Below are 16,847 nucleotides of genomic sequence, written 5' to 3' on the forward strand. Positions count from 1 at the left end.
GATGAGTACAACAAGAGTAGTCTTACCAAATCAAAGACAAAGTTTGATAGATAAAAGAAAGTATAACACACACTTTCTATCACTCTAAACTTCACTCACACAATGTGTAGTGGAACACTCTAACTCACACTATTGGAGTGGAACTCTTAGTTTTGGACTTGATCCCTTTCTACTCTATACTATTGTAGCAACACCCACACACCTATTTATAGGTGGGCATTGTAGCTTCTAGATCCTTCCATTTTCAATCAAGGAAGCTACTACTCTTTATCTTCTTCCACCAACTTAATAAAATGCTAGAATTGTCTAGCATGCTCCAGCCACTTCACTTACTAAAATAATCTAGAACATTCATCATGGGCTGGACCATATACCAACAACATCTCCCTACAGAAACGCTTTTGATTCCAACTCCAACAAAGCATATGAGTCTCCGATTTATACTTTGTGCGGGTTGCTTAATCGTTTAATGCTTTTGCCTGATCAGAGGAATGTAGGAACGCTTTTGATTCCGAGATTAAAAGGTACCTACTTTTGTTCAAACGGGACTGATGGTATTGCCCATTTCACATTTCACATGATTTTCATCCCTCCCGTACTCCAACCACTTCACATGATTCACCCGCCCTCGTCCTCTTCCTCTCCACGTCCTCTTCCTCAACCTCACCGCCGCTCCCGGCCACGACTCAAGCTTCCTGGTAGTGCCGGACTCGACAGCGTAGGAGTTTCTGGGGGATCGGTTTTGATGGCGATTCGGCAGAGCAGTTAATGCAATGGATGTCAAATCTGAACACCATGATTCTCCCAAAATAGGCTTCATCGGGGACTTGAATTGAATTCACAGTCAGCCACTGCGCATCACAAATCGGCTTGGCTTTCGCAGATAGCACAACCACCAACAGCGGACGGGAGTAACTGGGAAAGCGGAGAAGGAGGACTTAACGAGAGAGAGAGCAGGTCGTATCTGAGATTTTGAGGCCTACACGAAATTTATAAATGGCCCTTCTGAAGACAGTCGTAAAAAAGGGTGCTTTTTTGAATTTGTGCATTTCACGGTTAGATACAATAAATGATGGAGAGTTTTAACAAAAAATCTGCAGTACTGTTCGTTTTAAGAAAAAATTATATTTTTATACTAAAAAGTCAATCCTGATATTATTCACTTAACCTTTATGTTGTCTTTATCGTTAAAACTCAAAATTTTTAAGCTATTTTCGTTAGTTTTCCCTAAATAATAAGGGTCTTCTATCTTGTTATATACACGGCAATGTGGCCAACTTGCTCCTCCAAATTACAAAAAGAAGTTTGCTGATTTGGCAACTGCATTTTCGTTTCGTTCATGAATTGAGTGGTAGACATGGTCGACCGAGCAAGAGCATCTTCCAAATTCACTTTCTTCTCTTGAGCCATGAAACTTGGGGGAGAATTTTGCACATTCTGAATATTGTTTCATGACAAATTGAGGTGCCTCCTCCGTCCCTGATTATAAGTGTTAGAATATGGATCATTACTGGAACGCGTTACATATATAAGCATTCACCATGTTTGCTTGTTCTTGCACGAACTCTAGAAAATGGACTCCTTAAGGATAAGAGATGGTGGGATGACCAGGAACTGCAGATATGGAGCATATCTTTTGTGTTGCTATTCTCCCATTCTAGACTAACAACTTGCTTGTAATAGCGCCAATCTGCGCCTTTGAAGCAGAAGCATTGGAATTACCAAGTTCAAATAATCCGGCCATTAATCTTCAAGAAATAGTGGGAAAAAGAAAGAGTGAACGCACCAAACTTTTTTTTTTTGTTTGTCAAAACATAGATTTTGTTAGATTAGATATAACGGAGTTTAAACTCACGCCGTCATGTAAAAGCTCACTCCTTTTCACCACTATTGTAAAAGGTCATTCGTTGTGAATGCATCAAACTAAAAAAAAAAAAGATAAAAAACAACAAAAAAAAAAAAAAAAAAAAAAAAGGAGAAAAATCACAAAAATAATTTAAATTAAACTTGATCCGATGCTTTGGAATGCAATATATCCCCGTGTATGTATCTTAGGCGCACAAGTAACGTGCTACGGAAGTTTATACTCAAAAGTTTCTCCCATACGCAATGTCCCTAATTGTGAAATTGACCTACAGCAGGCCAAACCATTAACATTTGGGCTAATATGAATCATCTTAAGGGCCTAACTTTCCGACCCACTAATTACTTATGCCGAAGGAGAGTGCAACCAAAGCCCATCATCCAACAATACGAATTTACTTTTATTTTTCTTTTGTACCAATTTATCCTCATATGAAATTATAAACAAAATAAAATCAACGGGCAATAAAACTCCCTTGTACTGCCGAATTAAGAAAAAGAAAAGTCCCCCATATGCTTCCTTGAAATTCCTAAGAATTATATTAGAGCACCATTTAATATTTAATACAATGATTTAATAGATTATGGTTTTAAGTTCGAATCTTGAAAATGGCTCAATGATTTAATGCAGATATTGAATAACTGTTTCTCCAATCACTTTTATTTATTGTGTGGTTGTTGTCATGCTATCTCTCATATACTTTCACATTTCAACCTATGCATTATTGATAATTGAATAATAATTGTTATAATCTATTGTATAGTATTTGTCCTTTCGCGTTCGCTTCTTTCTTCATTTCCTCTCTCTTTCACTGCACCTTCCCTGCCGGTGGTATGTCTTTTTTCAAGTCCATATGTGAACCTTATTATATTATAAATTTTTGTTTTCATTTACTGAAGGAGCTCCATTGACTTGGGTTTTGATATTTCAACATCATCCGTTCACTACCACCGCCATTTTTCCATACATATATCTTTATATATAAAGTCAGGAGGCACTTTTGGGATCACGGCTTCACCAAAAAATTTAGGATAGAAATGCTCCCTAAACAAAAATGTTCAAAAGCAATTCAAAATAATGAACCAAATAATGCAAGGGTATTTTCATCATATAAACAGTGTTTTTTAATAATTAATTACTTTTGTATAGTGTTTTTTATTTATTTATAAAATTAGTACCTCACAATAGGTAGCAATAATGTGATTCAATCAGTTGCTTATTAAATATTATTTTCTCTATTTTTAAACATGTTCAAAATATCTTAACACGGTGTAGTGCCAATCATAAAAAAAGTCTTTCACATGCGTATAATAATAGATTTAAAATGTTTAAGCCGCTTGTAGCACGCCGTGATTCAAAAAATGTCTTATGTATATGCTCACCGGTTATAAAAAAAGGTCTTTCACACGCGGATAATACTACATTTAAAACGTGTAAGTCTCACGTAGCACGCCGTGATTAAAAAAATATATTCTGCACTCGCGTGAGCACGTGCATGAAGACTAGTCTTCTCTAAACACAACCACCGCCATTATTTTGGGTGCCTATTTATATCGAATTTGGATCCTCTCCGGATCCTCTTTGTGAGGATCTCAGGGATCCATAAATCATATCAATCATTTTAATTTTTTTTTTATTTAAAATTAAACGTACCTGAAGAAAAGTGATCGTCCAATGTAAAATGAATGGACATAACTAATGTATTCCTAGGATCCTTGCAAAGAGGATTTGAATCCGGTTGGGTTTATATCATATTGATAATAAACAAATGTTCCGATGCACGCTAACACGTGACTTCAGTACGTGGACCCAATTTTTTTATTTTTTTTTTATTTTTTTATCCTTCCATCCAGTTGACGTTTGACTGAAAATTTAACTTTTGGATCAAATTTGCTAACAATCTTCATCACGAGAGTTAATTTGAATCCTATTTCTTTTACTATGAGGACTATCTTTCGAATACCATATCACTACGGAAACCATTAATCTGATTTGACCTTTTTAAAATACAACTCATTAGCCTCCTCTGCTTCTTGCTGCGATGTTCAAGTTTTGTTCCAACCTTAGAACACTAGCGAAACAAATACGTGTAGTGGAAAGGTAGATTATGCAAGTTCAAATCTAGTCAATATTTTTTTATTTCACAAGCAATTTGTGAAGTTCTAGTAGTTTTGTGGCTAAAATCATATACATCAAAGATTTCAGAGTAGTACCGTTGCTACAGCAACATCAAATTAGAAGCCAAACAACTATTAATCTCTTGTTTTACGCAGATGATGTTATTGGATATGGTACATATGTGAGATACTTACACTTAACTAGCAATATTTCTATTCACTCTAACTCACTCTTAATGTAAATAGGGAGATCGGGATATATTTCCAGTTTACAAAGAAGTTGTTGGGTAGGCAAGTGTAGATTCAACATAGTACTTTGACACTTTCTTCACATTTTTTTAGGTCAAAACCAAAGTGCACAGATTTCTTTTACACTGAAATTTCTTGAAAGAAGATACGAAAATAAAAAAAAAAAAAATTTCCTTTTTGGCATGAATTGATTCTATATGTGTTTTATTAATGCTTTTGAATAAACAAATTTTCTATGTAAAGTAATGCATTTGATATTCCAGAGGCTTTGTTGCTATTATATAGTTATATGGATTTACCATGATAGGATATGGTGGTATTAAAAATTAGGCATAAAAAATGCGTTTGAAAAAGTCATCTTAAATGTGTCATATCCGAAATTATTAAGAGAAGACGAGATAATTATGGTCGAATAGTGAATGCTCGTGGGCTTTCCAAATAACACTTGTGCATTATGGCCCATTCCACTAAGTCAAATCTGAGCATCTCGTTTAACCGAGAAGCAGTTTCTTCACGTGCTGGCATGCCATGGTCCTACTTGTTGATCACCGGGAAATTTCATTCCTATTAGTCCTAGCGGTTGCGACAAAAATTACATTGGTAATTGCTTGCTGGCACCAACCTGTATTTTCAATTTGCAATAACTATTCAGTAAAAACTGCAGTTTTGTAAGCTCGCTCTTGTGATTCTGTAGCATGCAGGGGACAAGCATCTAACCAGCAGCAACATATCAGACTCAGTTTGGAGGCTTGGCGTGGAAGGACGGAGTTCACAGGGTAATTACTTTATGCTACAACTTTAATCCTAATGCGCATTTTGCAATAGTTTTAGCGGTGGAGCCTAAATATGGTCAATAAAATTCTCTTGTACCGTCGAATTAAATAAAATAATAATAATAATCCACCTCTATATGTCTTTTTGAAATTTCTAAGAATTATGTTAGAGCACCGCTTAATAGTCAATATAAGATTTAATAGATTGTGGTCTTAAGTTCGAATATTGTAAATGGTTGAATCATTTACTGCCGATCTTGAATAATTGTTTTTAATTATCCCTTCACATTTGGATTTTTCCTCTAATCACTTTTGTTTTTGTTTTGTTTTGTTTTTTTTTTTTAACAGGAGACAATTGGAGGCAAACTACGGTTATCTGGCCTTTCCGGGCCTAGAAGATGCTAGTTGAGAATTGCATCCTATTCGTGACTATAATCAAGCAAATTCACAACTTACTTAACATTTCCTTATCTTAACATTTCTATATCTGCAAATTTCAGTGAATGAGCCCTCTGAATTTGTATTAATGTCCAAATGACTATATTAGTCTAGATTAGATTAATTTTGAAGCATAAGTGGGGTATAAATAATGATGGGCTTTTCAATTGCTTGTCATATGCATGATCAGCACACTCTGCATTCATCAGTAGCTTAGGTAGTTCTAAAGTTTTAAGCACCTTTTCCTGTGAAGGAAATCAAAGAGAAATGAAGCCTTTCTCGCTGAGTGAAACCATGGTATTCAATACAACAAACAAGAGCTGCTACACAGCCTTTCTCGCTTATTGGATTTCTTCGCCATTCAGCCAGTCTAGATTTCATATATTACACCTCTGTCTGGCCAATTTCTCCATTTATTGGTAGAGGACATATGTTAACAAAGCTTTGCCTGACACTCCTCGACTTCTCCCCAAATACTCAAAGTCCCCTCGGCAACCAATGTCTGTCTCTCTCAGTCACTCACAATTCCACCGAACGAATAAGTTGCCACTACTCAATCCACTGCGAGCACACCCCAAAACGCCAACAACCCCAAAACGCCAAAACCCCAAGTGAACCATTCATTAACGCTTGGGTTCCAGCAATTGGAAAGAAGGGAATTGTATTAGTACAAAGACCCTTGACCCTCCTTATCACAAAAACTTTTAGTATTGTGGTGATCATATTTCAGAGCTTTTGTTCACTGATGCTTCCTCGAAAAAGATGATAGTGACCTCCATTGTTACCTTACTGAAAGCTCCATTATATGCTCTGTGATACCGTTGGATTGGTCTTGTTGATACTTACTGTTAGATTACTCGGTATGTCAGTTGTAGTGAATCTAGTGATTCATGTTTGTTTTTCTACCTTTTTATTGTTTCACCTGTAAAGTAGTAGTGGTAGTCTTTCGTAACATTGTAAAATAGTTGGATAAGTTGAGTGTAAAGATAAGTTGAGTGTTTCTGGACTAACAGAATGGTAATCAATTGGCTTTGGATTACCAAGTGAGAGTTCTTTGGATTAAAACTTGGATGTGTAGTTTTGCTTTCTATATTTTATTTTCTCATGATTATCACGTCATAGTGCTTGTGCAACAGCCGACAGTTTGACAAAATGCTGAACACAATTCTTTGGTTTTCCATGTTCGTGTGCTCATGCTCTCTTTCACTTAATCAGGATGGAAATTGAAGCGATCACATTGGGCTTCTGTTGGTTGCTTCTGCTGGATATGATCCCAGAGTGTGTACGAGAAGTTGAGCAAGGTTATGGTGACTCTGCACTCAGAGACTATCTTTCAGGGAATAAGAGCTGAATTGCTGGCTCAAGCTAAGATCATGGAAGAAGCACTCGCAATATACCGGTATGTAAGAGCAGGACGCGGGGTTGAAGAGTTTCTTTAGGACAGTCAGTAATCACTCTGCGACTACTGACATAGTTCAATTTTTTCATTTTTTTTCTTCTGAATATGATTCATGTACTTGTATGTAACTCTTGCATGTGCTAGTACAAGTTATTGCAGGAGAAGAAAAAGAATATGCAACTTACATATGATTCCATTGGATATATGTAACTCATATATGGTCTTTAAATATATGTTACTCATGTATGATCTTTAAATATATGAATAGTTTTTAAATATATGATCTTTATATGGTTCCGTTGGTTGTTGGATATGACACATGTGAGATGCTTACACTTAACCGAGGATATTTCCGATCACCCTAACTCACTTTTCATGTGAATAGGAAGATTGTGATATATTTCCGGCTTACAACGATGTTGTTGGGTAGGCAAGTGTAGATTCAACATCGTACTTTAACCCCTTTCTTTGCATTTTATTGGGTCAAAAAATCCAAACTATGCACATCCCTTTCGCACCGAAATTTCCTTGAAAATCCAAATGCAAGTACACCGGCGCCGCGTTTTGCGTCTTCGATTTGGTGACTTTAGATTTTTACTGAAAGATGGTCAATCTTTAACCGTGGGATAGTGAATGCTATTGGGCTTTGGGCCATACACATTTCCACAAAGTCAAATTTCCCTTCACACTGAATTTTCCTGGAAGAAGATATGAAAACACAAACCGTAATTATCCCTTGTCCTTCATATCTACCAGACCATTTTCGGTGATCCAATTTGTAGATAAATTGAGTACTGATGTTCTAACATTCCTCTTACTCTTAGCTGCTCGATCATCGCCGACCAGGTGCGATTAATGGCTTCTTCTTCCTTCTTCCTTCTTCTTCTTCTTCTTCTTCTTCTTCCTCTTCTTCTTTTTGTCAGGGGCTTTGTCAACCATCACTACAAAGCTCTGCGTCAGAAACCAATCAACACCTCTTCTTCTTCTTCTTCTTCTTCTTCTTCTTCTTCCTCCTCCTCCTCCTCCTCTGGTCTTCGTTGGAAATACGATGTGTTCATCAATTTCAGAGGGGAAGACACTCGCAGGGGCTTCGTCAGCCATCTATACAGAGCTCTGCGTCAGAAACCACTCAACACCTTCATTGATACCGAAGAGCTCAGAAAAGGCGACCGCCTTTCCGAGCTCCTGACAGCGATTCGAGAGTCAAGGCTTTCGATTGTAGTTTTCTCTCAAAACCATGCTTCTTCCACTTGGTGCTTGAAGGAACTCGTCGAAATTTTGGAATGCAACGATAACAAGAACCAAATTGTGGTCCCCATTTTCTACGAAGTCGATCCATCCGATATTCGTAAACTCAGAGGAAGTTTCGCCGAAGCTTTTGATCGGCATGAAGGCCATTCTAACGCCAACATGGAGGAGGTGTGGAGCTGGAGGTCCGCCCTTACTGGAGCCACCAATTTATCCGGCTGGGATTCGCGAAACTATGAGTAATTTATAATTTGCTTTACTTTCCTATTAATTTTTGTCACGTTTAGGCGTCACTTTTTGTTTTAAGTTTTTAATTTTTAATTTTTAGTTATTTGAAATTAATAGATGAAAACTTGTGATGGGGCTACAATGGTATGAAATACTCAATACAAGTTTTATGCAAAACAATTGTAAAGACCCATTAGATCTCTATATGCAAGATCTAACTCATAATTTTTTTGACTATTATATACCATGAAAGAAAAATTGAAAAACTCATTTGATAACTAGTTTTAATGAAACTAAAAATTCATGGCCAAAATTTTAAAATTCAAAATTTAGATTTTAAAAAAAAAAAATTGAAAACAAACTATCAAAACGACCCATTAATTATTATGTGGTGGTACTATTATAATATTTTTAAAATTTGACAGGGATGATGCAAAGCTTATTGAGGAAATTGTAGAAGATGTTTACAGGAAATTGATCCACATCTCATCAACATCAAGTAAAGCTAAAGGTTTGATTGAAATGGATTCTCATATGCATGAAATGCATTTATTATTACATCCTCCTGGGGTTGAAACGAATGATGTTCGTGTTGTTGGAATATGGGGTATGGGTGGTTTAGGCAAAACAACCATTGCTAGAGCTGTCCGTGATGAAATCGCTGGTCAATTTGAAGCTTGTTGCTTTCTTGAAAATGTCAAGGAGGGTTTCATGAAGCATGGCCAACTACATATGCAGACACAACTTCTATCGAGTATCTCAAACAACAAGGTGGGGAGTTCCAACATTTTGGATAAAGGTTTCCAGGTGATGTTAAATAGTCTAGGTCAGAGAAAGGTCCTTATTGTTATTGATGATGTGGACAAATTAGAACAAATTGAAGCTGTACTTGGAGAGCAACATTCTTCGTTTGGTGGTGGAAGTAGAATTATTATAACAACTAGAGATTTGGAATTACTATGCGGAACTGATGCGATATATAAGCCCAAGATTTTCAGTGATCCCGGAGCTCTAGAACTCTTTAGGCAGTACGCCTTCAAAACAAACCAACCCACTACAGATTATGATGATCTCACGAGGCGTGCCGTAAAATATGCTCAAGGTCTACCTCTAGCACTCAAAGTCTTGGGAGCTTTTCTTGATAACAAAACCATACGTGAGTGGAAAGGTGTCTTAGAAAAATTAAAGGAAGTCCCGCAAAGAAAGATTAATGATGTTCTTAGAACAAGCTTCGATGGACTAGATCATAAAGAGAAGAACATCTTTCTAGATATTGCATGTTTTTTAAAAGGAATGAAAGAAGACTATGCAACCGAAATCCTGGACAGTTGTGGTTTCTATCCTCTTGCTGGTATAAGAGTTCTAATCGATCGAGCTCTCATAACTATCTTAGAGGAGGGGAAACTGGAGATGCATGATTTACTAGAGGAAATGGGTCGGGAGATCGTCCTCCAAGAATCTATCGAAGAGCCTGGGAGACGAAGTAGGTTGTGGAGTTATGAAGATGTTCATCATGTGCTAACTCAAAATACGGTGAGAAATATTTTTCTTATGCAATTGTTAGTAGAAAGCTTCAACTTTTGATCAAAATCTATTTCTCAGGCCCGTTTGATAATCATTTTTGTTTTCAATTTTTAATTATTAGTTTTCATTTTTTAATAATTGAAAATTGAAAACAATTACCAAAGTTGAAAACTAAAAACGAAATAATTATCAAACTGCTCCTTAAGAAAAAAGCATTAATTTCATAATGTAAACTACGGTTCTGTGTTTTTTCCCTTACTTTGATTTGTGCAGGCTACAAAAGCAGTTAAAAGCATAATCCTGGATTTGTCGTGCTCAGATGGGGTATGCTTAAATGCTGAAGCTTTTGTTAGTATGACTCAACTAAGACTTCTCAAGATCAGTCATAAGGACCCCATTTTTGAACATGATTACTGCAAACACCACCTGATTGGGCACTTCAAGTTACTTGAGTTGAGGTGTCTCTCCTGGCTTAAATGCCCTCTTATGTCTTTGCCATCCAACTTTCAATTCAAAAATCTTGTTGAACTTGATATGCAAAATAGTCTCATTGACCGACTTTGGGAAGGAACCCAGGTACGTACAATCATTTACATGTATATGTTTCTTCTAAATGTTTGGGTTCTAAGATGTCTTATTAAGTAATGTATGTTTTCCTGGATGTTTTAACAGAAGCTGAAAAAGTTGAAGTTCATTGATTTAAGTGAATGTCGATACCTTAAGGAAACCCCTGACTTCACAGAGATGCCCAATCTTGAGAGGCTAATTCTTCAATATTGTATAAGATTAGTTGAGGTTCACCCGTCTATTTCGACTCTTAGAAACCTTGGTTTATTGAATCTGCATGGGTGCATAGAACTTAAGATTCTCCCGAGCATCACGCGTATGAAATCTCTCAAAACCCTTGTTCTTTCTAACTGCCAGAGTCTTGAGATGTTTCCAGAGATTTCAGAAGTTATGGAGGAACTATCATGGCTTAGTTTGTCCAGGTCAAAAATTAAAGAACTGCCCTCATCAATTAATAATCTCACAGGGTTGAGTTGTTTGGTCCTGGACAATTGCAAGGAACTTAAGAGTCTTCCAAGCAACATTTGTAAACTCAAGTCCCTTGAATATCTCTATCTTTCTGATTGCACAAAATTTGAGGTGTTTCCAAGCATTGAAGAAAATATGGTAGGATTAAGAGAGCTTCACTTGGATGGAACATCTATCGAAAAGCTTTCCCCCTCAATTGAACGGCTTCAGGGGCTTGAATATTTAAATCTGAGAAACTGCAAAAGCCTTGTACATCTTCCTGACACTCTGTGTAATTTGGCACACCTTGACGCTCTCAATCTCTCTGGGTGCCCAAACCTTTCTCCATTACCTGTCAACTTTGTGGATATGTATAGTGAGTGCCCAAGCCTTGTACAGCTTGACGCTTGTGGGATAATGCAGTAGAAAGATATGGATAGGGGGGCATCCGTTACAGGGCCGTTGTGGAAGTTTGACGCGTGTACAACGCTCACAAAGATAATCGGCATCCACGACGACTACACGCTATATCACAGAGCTCCGCCCCAACCCCCCAAATTCCAGGTAATCAAAATTGAAACCCAATTTTTGATTCAGAATTAAATTTCAAAACTGGGTGATTATATTACCTGAAAAAAGAAACAATTTTCAGGGGTTTTGGGTACACTGTGCTGATAAACACATGGATACGAAGCTCTGTTTTGAAGCAATCGATCGGTCACTACGCCACATGCGGCGGCCTTCAATTGCTTATTGTGATTTTGTCGCGAGGGAGAGGTACGTATCTCTACATGTGGAATACATTTGGTACCTGTCTTTTCGTTCGGGTTTGGCGGGTTTCAATTGCTTAATGTGCTGCTTTTTTTTCTTATACTTTCGATTTGTGCTTGTGCAGAAACTGTGAAGATATTGCTATCTATGTCTGCCAAAATAGAGTTAATTTCTTGATATTTTCATCTCCCAATCGGAGGATTTATATAGGAATACAAGCAATGATGATCAGGTGTGAAACCAGTACAAGAAGTCAGAAAAAAACTGCTATGAAACTACTGCCTATATCTAAATTTACTGCTTACAACTACTCTATTAATTACAATGGATTTCATGTCTGATTTCCTAATTCTTTAGTCAACAATGGCTGCTTAGTCAACAATGGCTGCTTCAGTTAACACTCCCCCTCAAGTTGGTGCATAAATATCTCGAATGCCCAACTTGCTGAGTGAAAGATGGAAAATCCTACTTGACACTGCCTTTGTTAAAATATCTGCTAGCTGGTCATCACTCTTCACATAAGGCAAGTTAATGGTACCATCAACCAACCTTTCCTTAATAAAGTGCCTATCCACTTCAACATGTTTAGTACGATCATGTTGAACTGGATTATGAGCAATGCTAATGGCGGCTTTGTTATCACAATAAAGATTTGATGGCTTTGTAGAATTGAAACCCAATTCTCTCAACAAAATCTTGAGCCATAACAATTCTTGCACGCCGTGTGCCATACCTCTAAATTCAGCTTCAGCACTGGATCTAGCCACTACATGTTGCTTCTTACTGCGCCAAGTAACTAGATTTCCTCCAACAAATGTAAAGTATCCAGAAGTCGATCTGCGATCAATTACTGACCCAGCCCAATCTGCATCAGTGTATCCTTCAACTTCTTGATGTCCATGATTGGAAAACATCAAGCCTTTTCCAGGAGCAGACTTCAAATACCTGAGAATGCGTTGTACAGCATCCATGTGGGCTTCACTTGGCCTATGCATAAATTGACTCACCACACTTACAGCATAGGCTATGTCAGGTCGTGTATGAGACAAATAAATCAACCTCCCAACTAATCTTTGGTATCTTTCCTTGTTAGCCGAAACTTGATCAGGATAGTCTCCTAATCTATGGTTTTGCTCAATTGGTGTGTCTGCAGGTTTACAAGCTAACATCCCAGTCTCAGTTAATAAGTCTATAACATATTTCTTTTGAGAAAGAAAAATGCCATGCTTTGATCTTGCAACTTCAATACCCAAGAAATATTTCAAAGTACCCAAGTCCTTCATTTCAAATTCCTTGGCTAGATACATTTGAAGTTTTTGAATTTCCTCGACGTCATCACCTGTAACCACCATATCATCCACATAAACAATTAAGGCTGTAAGTTTACCTTTATCATGCTTAAGAAATAAGGTATGGTCAGCCTGAGTTTGCTTGAACCCATAATTTCTCATCGATTGAGCGAACCTGCCAAACCATGCCCTTGGTGATTGCTTCAATCCATACAAGGACTTTCTCAACCTGCATACTTTGCCAATATCACAAGTGGTAGTGAATCCAGGAGGAAGATCCATGTATACCTCTTCATCCAAGTCTCCATGTAAAAATGCGTTTTTCACATCAAACTGTCGTAGAGGCCACCCCAGATTTGCTGCCAATGACATAAGAACCCTAATAGTGTTGATCTTTGCTACCGGCGCAAATGTCTCTTGATAATCAATGCCATAGGTTTGAGTATAACCTTTGGCTACCAATCTGGCCTTGTACCTCTCCACTGAACCATCAGCTTTATGCTTTACTGTGAACACCCATCTACACCCAACAGGTTTCTTGCCTTCAGGAAGTTTAACCAGTTCCCAAGTGGAGTTTTTTCGAAGAGCTTCCATCTCTTCAATCATAGTTTTTTTCCATTTTGGATTTTTAAGAGCATCCTGTAACTTATTAGGAATTGAGACTGATGACAATTGGTTTGCAAAAGCTATATAAGAGTCTGACAAGCGATGAGATGAAACAAAATTAGATATAGGATATTGAATACCCTTTGTAGAAGAATGACCATAACGAACAGGGGGTATCCCTCGATTTTCTCAAATAGGATAACGAGAACCAGACTCATGATGTGGTTCATTTGGATCAGCACGTAATGAAATCTCATGATTGGACTCATCAAATATAGTAGGCTGAAGAGAAGGAGAATGAGTGGTTACCTCAGGATAATTCGTATGAGTAGCAGCTGATTGGTCAGAGAGTTGGTCAATGAGGGGATCTATATGTGGGTGGTCTATCTCATCAGCCACTTTTTCTTTTTCTTTTCCTTTATCTCCCCTTTTTCTTGTCCTCTCATATACCTTCAATATTTTTCCACTCTTTGCCTCATCATTAGGCAAATGTGGACCATCACCGGCATCAGACAAGTGTTCATCCGAAAAATGCATACCATCAATATCAAGTGGCAACTGCTCTTCCTCCTTACTCCCCATCTCCCCCTGAAGAGAAGTGACCAAATCTCCCTCTGAAAAATAAGCCTCTTGTTCCTGAAAGGTAACATCCATAGAGACAAAAATTTTCCCATTGGGAGGATAGTAACATCGATACCCTTTCTGAGTAGCAGAATAGCCAATAAACATACATTTGATGGCTCGAGGATCCAACTTATCACAATTTTGCATGTGGACATGAACATAGCAGACACAACCAAACACTTTTGGAGGAATATGAAGGAGTGAAGGAAGAGAATGATACTGGGAAAGGGTTTGGATAGGTGTTTGAAATTGGAGAACACGTGATGGCATGCGATTGATAAGAAAAACAGCTGTGTGAATGGCATCACCCCAAAAACGTTTAGGAACATGCATAGCAAAACATAAAGATCGAGCCACATCCAAGAGGTGACGATTTTTACGTTCTGCTATACCGTTCTGTTGAGGAGTATGTGGACAAGATGTTTGATGAATGATACCTTCTTGTTGAAAAAATGTTCCAAGTCCATAATTCAAATACTCTTTCCCATTGTCAGATCGAACAACTTGAATTTTAGCATTAAATTGGGTTTGAATCATTTGATGAAAGATTGGAAAAACAGACATAACCTCACTCTTACTTTTTAGTAAGTATACCCAAGAAACTCGAGTGCAGTCATCAATGAAAGAGACAAAGTATTTAGCACCAGTATAAGTAGGAATATGAAATGGTCCCCAAACATCAGAATGAATAAGAGAGAAAGGAACATCACTTTTATTGGAGCTTAAAGGAAATGAGACACGATGATTTTTAGAAAAGATGCAAGTTTCACAATGGAAATTAGAAACCTTGACTTTAGAAAATAAAGAAGGGAATAGATATTGCAGGTACTGAAAGGAAGGATGTCCCAATCTTTTGTGCCATAACCAAATTTTTTCAGAAGCTTCAAATTGTTTAGCTTCCACTTGACAACTGTAACTTGTCTTCTCACAATCTGGTGGTAAGTCCAAGTAGTATAGACCTCCCCTCTCTCTACCATGACCAATCAACGCTTTCGTTCGAATATCCTGAAACCAACAATGAGTAGGAGAAAAGATGGCAAGACAGTTTAGTTGATTTGTAAGTTTACCAATGGAAAGCAAATTGTGAGAAAGATTAGGAACATGTAAAACAGATGAGAGAGATAGGCATGGTGTTAATGAGATGGAGCCTGCTCCAAGCACTGGAGTGGAAATACCATTAGCAACTTTAACGGTATTTAAAGGTGGAGTAGTGTGAGAAGCAAACCATGAAGAGTTATTGGTCATATGGTCAGAAGCCCCCGAATCAATGATCCAAGGTTTATTTGGAGCACCAAATGTGGTGTCCAAGGCAAAACCAAAGTTACCTGCGTCGACTAAGGAAGTGGAAGCAGTAGTAGGAGAAACTGAGTGAGCAGATTGATCTACTCGAGGCACGGAAGGCGTTGGTGTAGACAGGTGTGCTTGTGATCCAACAATGCTTTTCTTTTGATTTTCCTTCTTTTGAACCCACCAATCAGGATATCCATGCAACTTAAAACAAGTGTCTCTAGTATGCTTATCCTTGTCACAATAAGTACACTTCCTTGTATCAGTAACTTTAGATCCACCTGATCGAGAATTCGAGACTCCACGGGGAAATCGAGACGGAGCAGCTACCATGGCTGATCCTTCCACTTGTGGGCCAACCAACATAATGGTTTGCCTACTTGCTTCAGCATTCACAAGAGCATAAGCAGCACGAACAGATGGCAAAGGTGTTTGAGTCAAAACTTGACTGCGAACATGATCTAAATGAGGATCAAGGCCAGCCAGAAAATCATACAATCTTTCTTCTGAAATTTCTGTCTCTCGAGCAGCAACATCATCAGCACATTTCAATTTTCCAGGACGTAAGAAATCTATTTCTTGCCATGTTTGCTGAAGTTTACCATAATATGCAGATAAAGGCTCACCATTCTGGCGAGTCGCTAGTGCTTGACGGCGAAGTTCATATAATTTTGATGCATCTTTTTCAATTGAGTAAGTTTGGGTAACAGCATCCCAAACATCTTTTGCAGTAGAGAGTCGGAGAAAAATGGCCCGCAAATCTCTAGTCATGGAGTTGAGAAGCCAAGATTGAACCATGGCATTCTCTTCCTCCCATATCGCATACGATGCATCGGCTTCTGCTGGTGCCTTCTTTTTTCCACTGACATAAGACCATTTGCCTCTGTCAGTGATGTAGATGCGGACACTTTGGGACCACGAGGAATAGTTGGATCCATCCAACTTGTCTGGGGTGATATGCAGAGACATATCATTTTGTGTAACAGCAGCTGAAACAGTGGTCTTGGAGTCACCCATTACTACTGCAACGAATTCTCTTTATTGAAACAATAGAGAGTCAGTCTCACTGAGAGAGATGCAGGAACAAAATGCAAGGAGGAAGAGGCAATGGCACGGGTTTGTTGGGTGATTCCAACGGGTATGGTTTATAGGGTATGGGGTAGTATTTAAATTTTTTTTTTTTTTGTTTTTTGGAAAGTTTTATGGGTTCGTGGAGATATTGCAAATGGACAGAAGATGGGTAGAGATGCAGCGGAATGTATATGGTTAACAAGCTCAATATGGGTAGTGATGTTGGCAGATATGGCCAAAGAGAGATTGGATTCGTATGAAAGTAGAAGGCCTGCTATTCTGCAGGTTTTATGGGGTAGATGGCAGTAGTGCCAGTAGGTTAATCAGAATAGAAACTCCTTTTTT

General features: G+C 37.9%; 2 protein-coding genes across 2 annotated transcripts; one reads left to right on the forward strand and one right to left on the reverse strand.

The window, feature by feature from the left end:
* Positions 1-7,605: 7,605 nt before the first annotated feature.
* Positions 7,606-11,844, forward strand: LOC137733821 (disease resistance protein RPV1-like). The gene is made up of 6 exons (XM_068473018.1): positions 7,606-8,327; positions 8,742-9,849; positions 10,114-10,416; positions 10,513-11,418; positions 11,507-11,631; positions 11,750-11,844. The coding sequence occupies exons 1-4, from the start codon at positions 7,696-7,698 to the stop codon at positions 11,278-11,280; spliced, it is 2,811 nt and encodes a 936-aa protein (XP_068329119.1). The 5' UTR covers positions 7,606-7,695; the 3' UTR covers positions 11,281-11,418; positions 11,507-11,631; positions 11,750-11,844.
* Positions 11,845-14,264: 2,420 nt separating this feature from the next.
* Positions 14,265-16,448, reverse strand: LOC137734511 (uncharacterized). The gene is made up of 2 exons (XM_068473761.1): positions 15,470-16,448; positions 14,265-15,149 (listed from the first exon to the last, which is right to left on the reverse strand). The coding sequence occupies exons 1-2, from the start codon at positions 16,446-16,448 to the stop codon at positions 15,115-15,117; spliced, it is 1,014 nt and encodes a 337-aa protein (XP_068329862.1). The 3' UTR covers positions 14,265-15,114.
* Positions 16,449-16,847: the final 399 nt, after the last annotated feature.

Source organism: Pyrus communis, chromosome 5 (genome assembly GCF_963583255.1).
Source record: "Pyrus communis chromosome 5, drPyrComm1.1, whole genome shotgun sequence".
In the NCBI taxonomy this organism is placed as follows: Eukaryota; Viridiplantae; Streptophyta; class Magnoliopsida; order Rosales; family Rosaceae; genus Pyrus; species Pyrus communis.

Coding starts and splice junctions, on each gene's coding strand:
- LOC137734511 (XM_068473761.1), bottom strand. CDS start 16,448: ATGGGTGACTCCAAGACCACTGTTTCAGCTGCTGTTACACAAAATGAT. Junction 15,150..15,469: donor CACTTCCTTAGTCGACGCAG/GTAACTTTGGTT, acceptor TGTTGGTTTCAG/GATATTCGAACGAAAGCGTT.
- LOC137733821 (XM_068473018.1), top strand. CDS start 7,696: ATGGCTTCTTCTTCCTTCTTCCTTCTTCTTCTTCTTCTTCTTCTTCTT. Junction 8,328..8,741: donor TGGGATTCGCGAAACTATGA/GTAATTTATAAT, acceptor AAAATTTGACAG/GGATGATGCAAAGCTTATTG. Junction 10,417..10,512: donor GACTTTGGGAAGGAACCCAG/GTACGTACAATC, acceptor ATGTTTTAACAG/AAGCTGAAAAAGTTGAAGTT.